The sequence below is a fragment of the Suncus etruscus genome, chromosome 5 (genome assembly GCF_024139225.1).
Source record: "Suncus etruscus isolate mSunEtr1 chromosome 5, mSunEtr1.pri.cur, whole genome shotgun sequence".
NCBI classification, from domain to species: domain Eukaryota; kingdom Metazoa; phylum Chordata; class Mammalia; order Eulipotyphla; family Soricidae; genus Suncus; species Suncus etruscus.
Window position 1 is genome coordinate 36,882,312 of NC_064852.1, and position 16,367 is coordinate 36,898,678.

General features: G+C 33.2%; 1 protein-coding gene across 1 annotated transcript in view; it reads right to left on the reverse strand.

The window, feature by feature from the left end:
- Positions 1 to 16,367, reverse strand: part of LRP1B (LDL receptor related protein 1B) — a 1,191,264-nt gene that overhangs the window by 139,809 nt on the left and 1,035,088 nt on the right. Inside the window, 4 exon segments of the mRNA XM_049772845.1 lie at positions 4,062 to 4,194; positions 5,154 to 5,260; positions 7,157 to 7,286; positions 11,552 to 11,658. Of these exon segments, the coding sequence (XP_049628802.1) occupies positions 4,062 to 4,194; positions 5,154 to 5,260; positions 7,157 to 7,286; positions 11,552 to 11,658 (477 nt within the window).

Below are 16,367 nucleotides of genomic sequence, written 5' to 3' on the forward strand. Positions count from 1 at the left end.
CCGAGCCTGATTGACCGCTGAGAAGAGGGTGGGGAGGGTGCCGCCTTCCCCCGTTAAATAAAATTGTTGAACCCGAAAAAAAAAAGTGGCAAGATAAATTTAAAAAATCAGTAAAAATCAAAGATATATATGCAGTCATTGGTAAACGTGTTATCATAGTAATAAAATTTATCATAAGGTGAATTATTACAATTACCATTACAGATAATGCAACATTTAAAAGATAATATGCAAACAAATTTTCCATTTTTCTGGTGTATGTCTAAATTTTCTCTGTGTGTGTTTGTGTGTGTGTGTTTGTAGGTGTGGGTGTGATTTTGGGGCCATACCTGGCTATGCTCAAGGGTTATTCCTTACTCTGCACTCAGAAATTGATCCTGGGTGTGGCCCAAAACCAAAAAAAAAAAAAGAAAAATAAATAAGGAAATTTATTTATAATAAATAAATAAATAAATAAAATAAATAAAGACCTGGCAGGGTCTAGGACCATATGAGATGCGAGATCGAAACCAGGTTCATCCCTGGTAGGTTCTGTGCAAGGCAAACACCATACTACAATGCTATCACTTCGGCACCAAATATTTCTTTTCTTTTTCTTTTTTATAAATAAAGAGAAAGTATAAAATACTGGGATAGTTTAATTTAAAATTAATTACTTCTACTGCATCAAAATACCCAAAATGCTAATAAACTTGAGCTCCATGTCTATATGCAAAACAGTATATAGTGGGCACTATGGTGGTTTGAGAACTAGAAAATTCTTTTGTATTTGTTTATATTAGAATATTAATGTCATTGGCAATCTGTGTTGACAAACTAAAAAAGAGCAATGAAGTTATATTTATAAGAATTCTAAGATCATATTTCAACTAGTATCTGGGGAAAACAATACAAACTTGAAATTAATTTAAAGATAAAATGCTGCTCTCAGACAACTAAGCTTTATCAGTTTTATATACAGTAAACTTCTTACATGTTGGTTATACTTATATGACGCCTAAAATTTTATATGTAAAAGCTGAGTACATTCATAAATCATTAAATATGGCGGGCGAGAAGGTGCTTGCTTTGCACACAGCTGACATAGTTTCTACCCTCTGAAATGTATATAGTTTCCCAACAGTCTTCCAAGCACCCTATCAATATTCCTTGAGGGTGGGCCAGGAGTAAGGCCAGAGTATAACTTGTTTTGTTCCCCAAACCAAATTCCTTTCTTTCCCAAATTATCCCAGGACAAATAAAAACCATGAAGTTATTGAGTTATGGTGTTCACACTTAGAAGTCTAGAGCATACCTAGAAAAACTATTATAAAACTACAGAGAATAAAACTTCTAGTACTGGAATAAAGATAGACTATAAGGCCACTATTCAGAATCAAATACCCAAATAGAAAAGCTCATATATATGGAAAGTCATTATTTTTGTTTTGTTTTGTTTTTGGACCTCACTCTGTATTGTTAAGGGTTTTTTCCTGTATTGTACTCAGAAATTACTCTTGGGAGCCTCAGAGGACCATATGGGATGCCAGGGATCAAATCCAGATCAGCTGTGTGCAAGACAAACACCCTAACCTGCTTTGCTTCTTCAAGTCTGAACAGTTAATTTTTGATAGAGGGTCTAAGAAAATGATAGAAGAAACATGAGTAAAGATAGCCTGTTCTTCACATTTTGCTGGGAAAATTTTACATATAAAAAGTTAAAACATAGTCTCAGTATCATACCTTACACAAAAGTCAACTCAAAGTTGATCAAAGACATAGAGATCTGAGCAGAAACTATAAAGTACAGTGAGAAAAACTTAGACAAAATACTCCAATATTTGGACTTAAAAGGTGTCTTCAATGATTTGATACCACTGGCAAAGACAACAAAATGAAAAATAAGCAAAAGGGACTATATCCACCTTGGTCAAAATAAAAATTATTATTATAATTAAAAAGGGACTATATTAAACTAAAGAATTGCTGCATGGCAAAAGAAAAATGAGCTAAAACTAAAACAAAAAGCAAACTGAATGCAAGAGTATATTAACTTTTAACACTTCAGATAAGGGACTGATATCTAGGATACATAATTTGGAGGGGGGTGTTTGGGCCACACCCTGTCAGGGGCAGACTCAAGATGGAGTTTATATGGCTTGTTTTCTTTTCCCACAGCATGAACTTTTCTTTTGTGTGGCATGCATACATGCCTAACCTTTTACAAGAGGCATTTACCCAGTTCCAAAGTCACAGGAAACAGCACAGATCTACAATAGTTCTGAGATCTACAAGTTCTGAGAACTGTGACAGTTGAATGCATCTATAGAAATTAAGTATGAAAACAGCACATTGTCCTGTCAAAAGTTATGAGAAACAGATGTTGGCTACAGAATGTATGAATAGGATGTACACAAAAGCTTCAGGTTTGACCTGTCTAAGTTGACCTGTCTAAGTTGACCACAAAATGTTCTTGAGAAAATATCAAATTGTACCTTGTAAATGAAGTCACCTGTAATACAAAGGCTGTTCTTGTATTTTCCCTCTTCTCCCCCTGCTCTGCCGGAGTATATACACCGGTTATCATCTTCAATAAATTTGACCCTTGATCAGAACACTATTTGTCTTGGGTCCTGTTTCTCTCTCCTTATTTTTCAGGCTGGAACCCTCTCACAAACCCACGAATTACGGAGTTCTGCAGGCCAGGACAACACCCGGTCATACTCAGGGATTATTCCTGGCTCTGCACTCAGAAATCGCTTTTAGTAGGCTCGGAGGCCCATATGGGATGCTGGGTACTAAACCCAGTCCATCCTGGGTCAGTGGTGTGGAAGGCAATGCCTTACCACTGTGTTATAGTTCCAGCTCCTGAGATGCATACATTTTTAACATAGATAAAAAGAATAATCCAAAAATCCTATCAAAAAAAGGGGAGGAGAATGAACAATTAATTTTTGAAGAAAGGTATACAGATCTCCAATTGGCACATGAAAAAGTGTATGTATCTTTAGGGACATTCAAATCAAGACAACAATGACATAAAATCTCACACCACTGTGAATAGCACATGTGGAAAAATAATAAGAATAATCTGTGATAATGTCAGTATTTAATATTGTCTCTATTGATGTTTGAAATAGAGATTCTAAAATGCAAATTCTATTGAGATTTGCAAGCTTATTAAAAGGATATAAGTGCATAAAATAATAATATATGATCTTTTTACTTTTCAACACAATTTTCTTTCATCTCATTAAATCTAAGATATTAGTAATTGCTACTTTAAATGTACTTTAAACTTAATTGAAAAGTTTTCTTTCATGAAATTATCTTTACTAAGTAGAAAATAATCTATAAAACAAAAAGCTGTCATCCAGACGCACAAGTAAAATTTATATTCTTTCTTAGCTCTATGGCCAATTTCTTTTTTTTTTTTTTTTTTTTTTTTTTGGTTTTTGGGCCACACCCGGTAACGCTCAGGGGTTACTCCTGGCTATGCACTCAGAAGTCGCTCCTGGCTTGGGGGACCATATGGGACGCCGGGGGATCGAACCGCGGTCCGTCTCCTAGGCTAGCGCAGGTAAGGCAGGCACCTTACCTCCAGCGCCACCGCCCGGCCCCTATATGGCCAATTTCTAAATGGAAAAATGTGGTGTATTACTACTAACCAATATATAATATAGCACATAAGTAAATGTAAAAAATTCATACAACATAGTATGTCATATGCTGTTTCTATTCTTTTAGAATAAGGCATGAAAACTGGAAGAAAAGTGTAGAGACATTTTCTGCAATAATACTTTGGTTATCCTTGCATTTTACTTCTATCCCCATTGCTGACAGAGCATGGCTTTGACATGTTCATGGGGCTATTAATTAAAAAATGCATTGAGGTTTCTTTTGTCAGTCAAAAATAAACATCATCTGCTTACATCTCTATTTTTATTTTTTAGGGTAAAAGATAATTAAATTTAGACAAGTAAAAAGATTCAATTCATTCTTTCTAACACTAAGTCTATATAAGAACTTTATTTCTATTTTCTTAGTTACAGGAGAGTGTATAATACACATGAATACTTTACCTCTGTCACAGTTCTCTTCATCACTGCCATCCACACAGTCATGAACTCCATCACACAACCACCTAATTGGAATACAGTGGGCTTTATTTCTGCATCGAAACTGATCTTCCTTGCATTCTGTCACACAGTCCATCTGTTCAAATACAAATGGGTATTGCAGTTTTCATTAATGACCATCATATGGTTACCAGAAAAATAAACAGGCTGTGACAATAAAAAAAAAAGGTATTTTATTCTGTTTTTTTCTTTTTCTTTTTATTTAAAGAGAAAAACCTCTTCAATTACAACAGATTAGTATGACTGTAACAAAATATTTTGGTCATTGTATTCAATATACACATCCAAACATTGTATACAACATTAAGAACAACATTAAGAACATTTAAGCATTGTGGTAACATGAATGTTCATAGTTAGGTTTTAGTCATAGGATGGACTCCATCCATCACCAGTGCAACTTTCCAGCCATTAGTGCCCCCATTTTACCACACACATATTCCCTTATTGTCTCTGGGACAGGCATTCTGCTTCTCTCTCACTATCATTGACATGGTAGTTGTCAGTGCAGTTAGTGCTCAAATTGGACTGGTCCTCCTGGCCCTCATCTATATTGTTTCTGGATATTATTACCATACTGTATTTTTTTTCTTATAGCCGACAGATGAGTGAAACTGGAATTTGAGCTCCCATATGACCCAGCAATACCACTCCTAGGGATATACCTTAGGAACACAAAGACACAATACAAAAATGTCCTCTGTATGCCTGCCTATTTCATTGCCATACTATTTAACAAATGCGTAGATCTGAAAATAACCCAGGTGTCTGAAAACAGATGAGTGGCTAAAGAAACTGTGGCACATCTACATAACTTATTAACATAAATTATGCAGCTGTTATGAAAAATGAAGTCATGAAATTTGTCTATACATGGAGGGACATGGAGTTTATTATGCTGAGTAAAATGAGTCAGAGGAAGAGGGATAGACGTAGAACTGAGTTTCTCTTTTCTGTTTGATTTTTTTTTTTTTGCTACCTTTTTTTCTTCAAAACCTAATTTGAAGATTGTAAGCAATTTAAACAAATTTTTACCTCATCAGAACCATCAGCACAATCATATTCTCCATTACATTTCAATGATGCAGAAATACATCCACCAGAGGCACATATATATTCACTTGATGAGCAAGTAGATGAAGCTAAATGTAATCAGAAGATTGAATTTAGATATAGAAAAAATAATAATTTGACAGATAAAACCATGGCAGCATTTTAAAATCCATAGTAATGAGGATGTTTTATTACTTAATTGATATTAAACAGATATAAGATTAATTTAAAATGCATTTTTTTTTGTTTTTGGGCCACACCCGTTTGACGCTCAGGGGTTACTCCTGGCTATGCGCTCAGAAATCGCCCCTGGCTTGGGGAGACCATATGGGACGCCGGGGGATCGAACTGCGGTCCGTCCTACGCTAGCGCTTGTAAGGCAGACACCTTACCTCTAGCGCCACCTTCCCGGCCCCTTAAAATGCATTTTATGAAACCATTTTCTTATATTAAATATACTTCATTGATGGACCATACTATTCAATATTGGTTAACTCATTAAATAAGTAAAATACTAAAATATAGTTCATGCATAGTTTTATTTGAGTTGTAAAATGAAATTTCAAATTATAAATAAAAATTTAAGAGGTTAGCTTCCAATTATTTGAAAATTTCTAAGATATAGAGATCCAAAAAATCTCACTGGTTATCTATGCTTTATAAACTAAATCTTGAGATTAACTAAAATCTTAAATTAGTCTCATTGATTCCATAATATCTATTTGACACTATGATATAAATGTTATGTGTAAATATATTTCAATAATTTTAGGGATTTAAATAAGTATGCACGTATATCACTTAACTAGGAATTTGATATATTTATCATAAAACATACAATTAAAAACACATAGATAAATGTATTATTAGCTCCTTAATTTAATTAGATAGAAATGAATTTTGAGTGCTGCATTTATGAGTGAATTTATTATGATTGTGTTCAAAATTTAGGCTTCCTAACCTTTTACTACATAAGTAGGATCCTAAAAGAATAAGGCATGAGAGTCTAGTTCACATATTCTATTTTTTTAATTTTTAACTTTTACTGACAATATTTGTTAATAATACATATTACAATCCAATATAAATATAGAAATTGATTTAGTAAGAAAGACATTAAATATTAGAAATAAGTATTGTGGCATGGTAACAAGACAAAGTAATGTGTGTCCATTACATTTGTTATTTTTGACCTAAAATAATTTCACAAAGTAGTTCTTTTTATTTTTTTGGTTATTGGGTCAAACCCGACAGCGCTCAGGGGTTACTCCTGGCTCTATGCTCAGAAATCACTCCTGGCAGGGTTGGGGAACCATATGGGATGTTGGGATTCGAACCACCGTCTTTCTCCATTCAAGGCAAACGCCTTACCTTCATGCTATCTCTCCGGCCCCTCTTCTCCCCACTTTTAAAGGTTTTAATTAAATGTGATTGATAATATGTTACTAATGGTTCCAATGAGCATAATACAAGCACCTCCCCAATAATCAGTGTACCTACAACTGTCCCCAAAAATCGCAATGTAAGTTTCATTTTCAAATTTGACTTTGATTTTGACTAAGCTAAATAGAAATAATATAGACTTTTTAAAAGTTTTGATCATGTTGAAACTACTGCATTCTCTCTCATAACATTAAATTCCACTGAAAAACTAACTTGAATTAAATCTTATACTTCTATCTTGGAAAAACAATCCCAAAATTTGTAAAATAGAAAAATCTGACTATCAGTTTTGCTCAAATGCTGAACTTATTAATGTTCCTACTTTCCAAAATACTTTCAAAGTACATAGGGGATACCATAATTTGTATATTTACCATCGATCATCTATCTATCTATTTATCTAATCTTTTCAGGTATTAAAATAATAATTAAGATACTCTATATAATTATTTTCTTTGCTATTGTGTTCAGTCTATCATTGATTTAGTTTAAATTCGATTAGTTAAAATATTAGAAGCATAAAATTAATTCAGTAATTTTACCTGGCTCACAATTCTTCTCATCTTCTCCATAGACACAGTCTTCGTGACCATCACATTTCCATTTTGTTGATATGCACTTACCATTGGAACACTGAAACTGATCTCTGGAACAACCTGCTTCACAGTATCTCTGTCAAATCAACACAGAATTAACAATAACTGGAAGGAGGATTTCACCAGCAATTTGTGAACCCAGAGGTCCAATTTAAATTATAATTAACACTATAGTACAAATCTAATGTTTTGATGGTAGTGTAGCAGTGGGGCTGGCTTTACCAGTGATTGTGGGGACAATCAGGACTATACTTATGTCATGGGATATGCATTCCCAAGAAAAACACTTTAGGTTTCATAAATACAAGGCTTGAATTTTATGACTTTATCTATATGAACTTAAGCTTAATAATTAAAATATAAGGGTTAGAAAAATATCTACAAAAATTAAAAATAACTAGAAGTCTTCTGCAAAGAATCTGATGAATGTATAAATCATGTTTACACACATACAAAACTCATCTGATGATATTTAAACTTAAATTTTTATAATAAATTTGTAATAACTTTTCACTTTTACAGTCTTTTTACATTATCACTACAGCCAGAACCAAAAACTCACAATTGAAAATTCATGATGAACTTCCTAATTCATTGGAAATTAGTGCTTGTGTTAGGCACCATAATTTTAAAAGTTTTGTTACCACCCAGGCTTAGTCAATCTGGCTTTCAAAGCCACATGAATTTGGGACCATGAATATTCACCTATTCCTAAATTTATATACTAATATCACCTTTGATTCTTCTAGGCACTAATAGCTACCAATTCCTGACTGCCAATTAAATGCACACAAATTCAGCACCACTGCAACTTACAAGAACTTAAGACTGTTCAACACATTAAATTCATCCTGAGCTAGCTGCAGTAAGGGCTGGTAGTCCAAGCCCAGTCCATCTGGACCACTGCAATAATGAGGAGGCAAAGGAAGTGACTTTCATTGATGATCAAGACAAATTCTTTGTGATAACAACCCAAAATACAGAATAAGGCAAGAGATCATAGGCCACTGAAATAACAGTGTTAATGATGCTCAAAGAGGTGAGGATATCATGGAAAAGCACTTCAACAAGGGCAGAATTATGAAGCAAATAAAAAATATTAAACCATAAAACTGAATAATACAGTTGTTGCAGTTGAAAGTAATATAGAAGAATTCAAGAGTGTAAAAGCATAATTTAAATTTTTAATCATTAAGCTCAAAGATTTCTTTGTAGAAGAACTTTTTCAAAAACTCTGGAAAAGTGAAAAAAAAACCAACTAAGGACAAAAACAAAAAATGGTTTTAGGGAAATAGTGTCAAAGAACAAATGTGGGCAATAAAAAGAAGAAAGAGAAAGAGGAAAAACTCTTATTTGAAAAAAATCAAATAAAAAAACTTAAAGAACAATAATAAAACCAATTAAATAAATATGAAACAAGTCCTACTATTATAAAAATATGGCAATAAAAATCTAATCTAAAGAATGTTAAAATCAAGAATAAAAAAGACAACTCTTATTTAAGGAATGCCCTCCCCCAATATACTATCAGAAATTTGCTAAAGAAAATTTATAGACAGAAGAGACTGGTGCAATATAAACAAGTAATAATAAAATGAAAATATTGCCAATAAAGATTACTCTAAAAAGTACATTATCATTCAAATTACATGATGTTAAAGAGCTTTTGATAGATCAGTCATTTAAAAAAATTCTTCACATTAAACTGGCCCTGAAAAAAATATTGAAGTAACTTCATAAAATAAAAAGCAATTCTACCTTGAAGCTTCAAGTTATGTAAAAGATAAACTCTAGGGAGAAGAAAGTCATGCCAGAGATTCTTAGTAAACGGGAAACCAATTACCTACATGTAAAATAGATTATGACTTTAGATATAAGTCTCAAAAACATAAGTACTGAGAAAAAACAAATAAGAAAGCACAAATAGAAACTAATCACTACACACATACACACATAGAGTAAATATCAAAATACAAAAAGAAAATATAAGATGTAAAAAAATAATTGAATAACTACAATAGCACATAGAATTTACATGGAAAATGGCAATGTGTTTATTAATCAATAATTTCACTAAATTACAGTGTTGTGAACACACAAACTAAAAGTTACTGGGTGGTACAATAGATTAGAAAACAAACTTGTGATTTCTCATTAGAGGTCCAACAATTTAGTTCTAATGATAACATAAGCTCAAATAAATCATTCACAGAGTTCTAAAGAAACCTGTAGAATATAAGGGCAATTGCTTTTATAATTTATAAGGTAAATTTCAGGGTAAAATAAAAGCGATAGACAGGAATTGATATTATATCATTATTAAAGGATCAAGATATTATGATATAATAGTTTCTACAACTGGGAAGACAGTCCCAGATTGTTTTTTTAAAATTCAAATTTTGAATACTGCTCATATTAATAAAATAATTGAACCATTCAAATTTCAATTATTATGTATCTCACATTAGAAAAATACATGGTATATTATTCTATTGCCTAGCCATTAATTAGTTTTATTAATTTACCTATATATTAATCTACTCTGTTTTTTAGAGTTTAGAAGAAAAATAGAAATAAAATATTTGTGATGTTAATACATATTACAGTAAGACTTTACTGAATATCTATAAAAATTAAAAAGATAACTTGTAAGAGATTTAATGTGATTTTATAGGAAATATAAAAATTCTTGAATGATGGAGATATATTTATCTAAAGATCTCTATAAATTTTTATCATGACAAAGGGAATTCTAATAAGAATTATATTTTTATGTGTAAAATTTAAAAAACATGTGATTAGTTATTGTTCTTTGAACTTTAAAGAATTTCATGAAAGATGAAAGCATCTTTCATGAAAGCAACATACCCTTAATTTTTTTCTCTTACACAGATATTTTAGTTAATGAAACATAAATTAAAAAAAAAGCAAAAATATCTTTTTAGTTTATATAACATGCGTTTTCTTAGCTGGAACATATTCTGTAAAACTTGATGTTTTCTATTTAATTTTTTAGGGAAATGTATATTAAGAACTTACCTATAGATACAATCATATATATGTATACTTATACATATATATGACTGTATAATGTAAGAGCTTAATTTCATTTGAAGTTAAAAATATGTATTGAATTATTTTGTCTATAGTCCCATGAAAACAAATGGCATTTTCCTACATGATCTAAGAAACCTTTGCACTGCCTGGCTTACATTTCTAACTGGTACATGCTTTTGTTTTGTTACATTTATTTACTTGGCTCATGTATATGACTAACATTAATATCCACAATTCTTCTGTCTTAGTGAAAATCTACCTGTTCCAACCTGATAATAATACCTGGAAAATAGTAAGGACCCTGCAATGTCCCTCAAACAGTAGGACATAGTAGTCACTTAAGAAAGAAAGTTGGAACTAAAACAAAGACAGACATAGAACAGCAAGAAAAGTTATTTCCAACCAAGCCTATAGTTAATGTATGAGAGGCTACATTATGAGAAGAAAGACATGTGCTAACCTAAACAGCACAGACTATGGCAATTCTAATTTCACAAAAGTGTCATGAAATTTCCTTGCTTTTCCTAAATAAGATTGCACAGGCACTATATCAATTATAATACTACAAAAATTAACAGGAATCTTTTTGAAAATAAAAAGCACTGATATTCTCTTGAAGTTGACAAGCACAACCTTGGATTCAGAACATGTGATATATAATTTTTAAGATACATTAGAATTAATGTTTGAACTATAAATACACAGATACATATATCATGTAGTATGTGAACATTATGAATATTTGCACAATCTAAGTTCATAGATTTATCCAGAATTATTTGGTGCTTTTTCACTTTGCTATGTGTACTTAGACTTATAAAAGTGTTGTGATTCATCACCCAAGTAAAACTAAACTTGTGGTTTCATGAAAATTGATGATCCACATAGAAGTTTATATGATGATATCTGTTGAAGAAAGTGACTAGGGAGAAGAAACTGTTTAAAATGCATAAAAGGATTAGTCTTGTCTATAAATACTGAAGAAAATTTATGAATAATCCCACAAATGGCAAGGGCATCAACTGAAGGGAATAAGATTTTCATACATTGTATTCCCAACCCAGCTATTCACCACTTGAGGTAAAGCAGACTATAAAATTAACTGTCAGAAGCAGAACAAGAGCTATTCCCTATGCTGGATGTCTGCTCCAAAGCACTTAAATATATTACTTATTTAGAGAGCAAAGTGCAGTTCAGAGCTGGACCTATCACACCCATTGGATTAATAATGATAATATTAAATGCAATTCTTAATTTTTTAATTTGATTTTCCAAGATTCCTACCTCATCAGAGCCATCTGCACAGTCAAAATCACCATCACACCAAAACCTTGAAGAAATGCAATCGCCATTGGCACAAAGAAAATCTTTCATTGTGCATGTTTGTGGTTCTAAGAACAGAAAAAAATTGTGTTGGGTTATTAAGCTGCATTATAAAATCTATGTAACATTCAACATAAGAATAAAATAAATATTAGGAATATAGAACCAACATTTCTGTATCTATATCATGTTACTTTGGGGAGTCAAACCAGTAGTGCTCAAAAACTACTTCTGGCTTTGCATTTATGGATCACTCTTGGCAGTGCTGGGACACCATGTGTTGTGCCAGAGATCAAATTCTGGTCAGATAAAGTGCCAGGTATCTCAGGCCATTGAATACATATAAAGCAAGCACCCTAACCACTGTGCATCTCTCTGGCCCCTAATAATTTTTATAAAAAATATCTCACTAATTATCTATTGCATATAATATAATACATATAAAATTATTTTTAAAGTTATAAGAGGGATGACACAACAAATAGTGAGACAAATCTGTTTACTTGGGGGATGGGAATGAGTGGCATACCCAGCAGTACTCAGGGCTTTCTCCTCAATCTTTGCTCTGGGATCACTCTTAGTGGTGCTGAGAAGACAATATGGAGTGCCACTTTGAGCTTCCTTCTGCAAGGCAAGTACTGTACCTGATGTACAATTGCTCTTTCCCCCATAAAACAAACTGTATCCTACTAATTAATAACATAAAACAATGACAAATTAAAAACAACATAAAGTGATCATATTATTGTACAACCCTAATATTTATCAGTTGTTTGGATTCTAATTCGGGTTGTGTAATGATCTTAAGACATTTGTGACTTAGTTCCCGCGAGCCTGTTGATTAATTGAGAATAGCTTCTGATTTTGAAACCTTTATTATATATCTTTATGACTATTACATCTTCAATTTTTTTCATAAATTCCAAATTTATGGAAGATAATTATAACATAATGAATAAATTAGGGACTCCTCATTACTACTGTTGTTGAATACTTTCTTTAAATAAACAATGTAAGGTACAAGGAGGATAAGTGACACACTCCAAAGTACAAATCAGCTGAATATCCACCTATCACTGAGCTGAAAATGCATATAATGCATATAATCTCATGTTAGAATATGTAAAAATTATATATAAAACGTGCATATCAGATTAGAATATGTATTTTTTACTATAAAGCCCTTTTATTGACTGACATCATACTAAAGAAGTAATGAATACTCTGGTATTTTAGGCCATAAAAATATAGTTACTTGCTCCATACACATATCTATTAATGTCAATTTAAATGAGTAATAATAAAAATCAACCCCTTTCATATCATTCCCTTGATAATTAGGATGTTTCAGGGAATAGAAATTATAGTGAAGAATGTTAATTTATTAAATAAATATATTAATTTACTAAATAACAACTCAAATTATTTTTATATTTTTTCTTTATTTTGACATCTTGATTACAAATATGATTGTGATTAGGATTCAGTCATGTAAAGAACACCCCTCTTCACCGTGCAACATTCCTATCACCAATGTCCCAAATCTCCCTCCATCCCACCCCACCCCCACCTGTACTCTAGACAGGCTTTCCAGTTGCCATATTTATTCACATGATTATGGTAGTTCTCTGTGTAGTTATTTCTATAACTGCACTCACCACTCTTTATGGTGAGCTTCATGAAGTGAGCTGGAAGTTCCAGCCCTCCTCTCATTGTCTCTGAGGATTGTTGCAAAAATGACTTTTATTTTTCTTAAAACCCATAGATGAGTGAGACTATTCTGCATCTCTCTCTCTCTCCCTCTGACTTATTTCACTCATCAGGATAGATTCCATGTACATCCATGTATAGGAAAATTTCATGACTACATCTATTCTGACGACTGCATAATATTCCATTGTGTTTATGTACCAGAGTTTCTTTAGCCATTCGTCTGTTGAAGGACATCTTGGTTGTTTCCAGAGCCCGGCTATTGTGAATAGTGCTGCAATACATAGGTGTGAGGAAGGGGTTTTGTGTTGTATTCTTGTGTTCTTAGGGTATATCCCTAGGAGTGGAATAGCTGGGTCGAATGGGAGCTCAATTTCTAGATTTTGGAGGAATCTCCACATCGCTTTTCATAGAGGTTTGACTAGACAGCATTTCCACCAGCAGTGGATAAGAGTTCCTTTCTCTCCACATCCCCGCCAGCACTGATTTTTCTCATTCTTTGTGATGTATTCCAATCTCTGTGGTGTGAGATGGTATCTCATCATTGTTTTGACTTGCATCTCCCTGATGATTAGTGATGAGGAGCATTTTTTCATGTGCCTTTTGGCCATTTGTATTTCTTTTTTTATCAGTGTCTATTCATTTCTTCTCCCCATTTTTTGATGGGATTAGATGTTTTTTTTTCTTGTAAAGTTCTGTCAGTGCCCTGTATATTTTGGATATTAGCCCCTTATCTTATAGGTGTAAGGTGAATAGTTTCTCCCCCACGGTGGGTGGCTCTTGTATCCTGGGCACTATTTCTTTTGAGGTGCAGAAGCTTCTCAGCTTAATGTATTCCAATCTGTTGATCTCTGCTTCCACTTGTTTGGAAAGTGCAGTTTCCTCCTTGAAGATGCCTTTATTCTCAATGTCATGGAGTGTTTTACCGACGTGTTGTTCTATATACCTTATGGTATCAGGTCTGATATCAAGGTCTTTAATCCATTTGGATTTTACCTTTGTACATGATGTTAACTGGGGGTCTATGTTTGCTTTTTTGCAAGTGGATAACCAGTTCTGCCAGCACCACTTGTTGAAAAAGTTTTCCCTGCTCCACTTAGGATTTCTTGCTCCTTTGTCAAAAATTAGGTGATTGTATATCTGGGGAAAATTGTCTGAGAACTCAAGCCTATTCCATTGATCTGAGGGTCTGTCTTTATTCCAATAATATGCTGTTTTGATAAATATTGCTTTTGTAGTACAGTTTAAATTTGGGAAAAGTAATGCCTTCCATTTTCCTGTTCCCTAGGAGTGCTTTAGCTATTTGAGGGGGGTTATTGTTCCAGATGAACTTCATAAGTGTTTGATCCACTTCTTTGAAGAATGCCATGGATATTTTCAAGGGGATCACATTAAATCTGTATAGTGCTTTGGGGAGTATTGCGATTTTAATGATGTTAATCCTGCCAATCCATGAGCAGGGTATGTTTTTCCATTTCTGTGTGTCCTCTCTTATTTCTTGGAGCAGGGCTTTATAGTTTTCTTTGTATAGGTCCTTCACATCTTTGGTCAAGTTGACTCCAAGGTATTTGAGTTTGTGTGGCGCTAACGTGAATGGATTGCCTTCTTGACATCCATCTCTTCCCTATCATTATTGGTGTATAAAAAGGCCATTGATTTCTTCGTGTTAATTTTGTAACCTGCCACCTTGTTATATGAGTCTATTGTTTCTAGAAGCTTTTTGGTAGAGTCTTTAGGGTTTTCTAAGTAGAGTATCATGTCATCTGCAAACAGCGAGAGCTTGACTTCTTCCTTTCCTATCTGGATTCCCTTGATATCTTTTTCTTGCCTGATTGCTATAGCAAGTACTTCCAGTACTATGTTGAAAAGGAGTGGTGTGAGCAGACAGCCTTGTCTTGTACCAGAATTTAGAGGAAAGGATTTTAGTTTTTCTCCATTGAGGATAATATTTGCCATTGGCTTGTGGTAGAAGGCTTCAACTAGATTGAGAAAGGTCCTTTCATTCCCATCTGGCTGAGAGTTTTGATCAAGAATGAGTGTTGGACCTTATCAAATGCTTTCTCTGCATCTATTGATATGATCATGTGATTTTTATTTCTTCTTGTTGATGTTGTGTATGATGTTGATAGATTTATGGATGTTAAACCATCCATGCATTCCTGGGATGAAATCTACTTGGTCGTAGTGTATGATCTTCTTGATGATGCATTGATCCTATTTGCCAGGATTTTATTCAAGATCTTTGCATCTGCATTCATCAGGGATATTGGTCTGTAATTTTCTTTTTTGGCATCATCTCTGTCTGGTTTTGGTATCAAGGTGATGTTGGCTTCATAAAAGCTGTTTGGGAGTGTTTCCATTTTTTCAAATTCATGGAAGAGCCTTGCTAGGATTGGTAGTAGCTCTTCTTGAAAGATTTGAAAGAATTCATTAGGAAATCCATCTGGGCCTGGGATTTTCTTTTTGGGCAGATGTTTGATTACAGTTTCAATTTCCTCAATAGTGATGGGGGTGTTTAGATATGCTACATCCTCCTTACTTAACTGTGGTAGGTTATAAGTGTCCAAGAATTTTTCCACTTCTTCTAGGTTCTCATGTTTAGTAGCATATAGTTTCTCAAAGTAGTCTCAGATTACCCTTTGGATCTTTGCAATATCTGTCGTGATCTCCCCCTTTTTATTTCTAATATGGGTTATCAGGTTTTCTCTCTCTTTGTTATTTTTGTGAATGGTCTATCAATCTTGTTTATTTTTTCAAAGAACCAACTTCTGCTTTCGTTGATCTTTCGGATTGTTTTTTGGTTTTCCACTTCATTGATTTCTGCTTTTAGCTTTGTTATTTCCTTCTGTCTCCTTATTTTTGGTTCCTTTTGTTGGTCATTTTCTAATTTTATGAGCTGCGTATTAAGTTATTCAGGTATGCCCCTTCTTCCTTCCTGATATGTGCTTGTAGAGCTATTTAAAACATATAAAAAAACTTTTAAAAGTAAAAAGATGAGTATTAGGGGGCCGTAGCTGTGGAGCTAGAGGTAGCGGGTCTGCCTTGCAAGCGCTAGCCTAGGATGGAG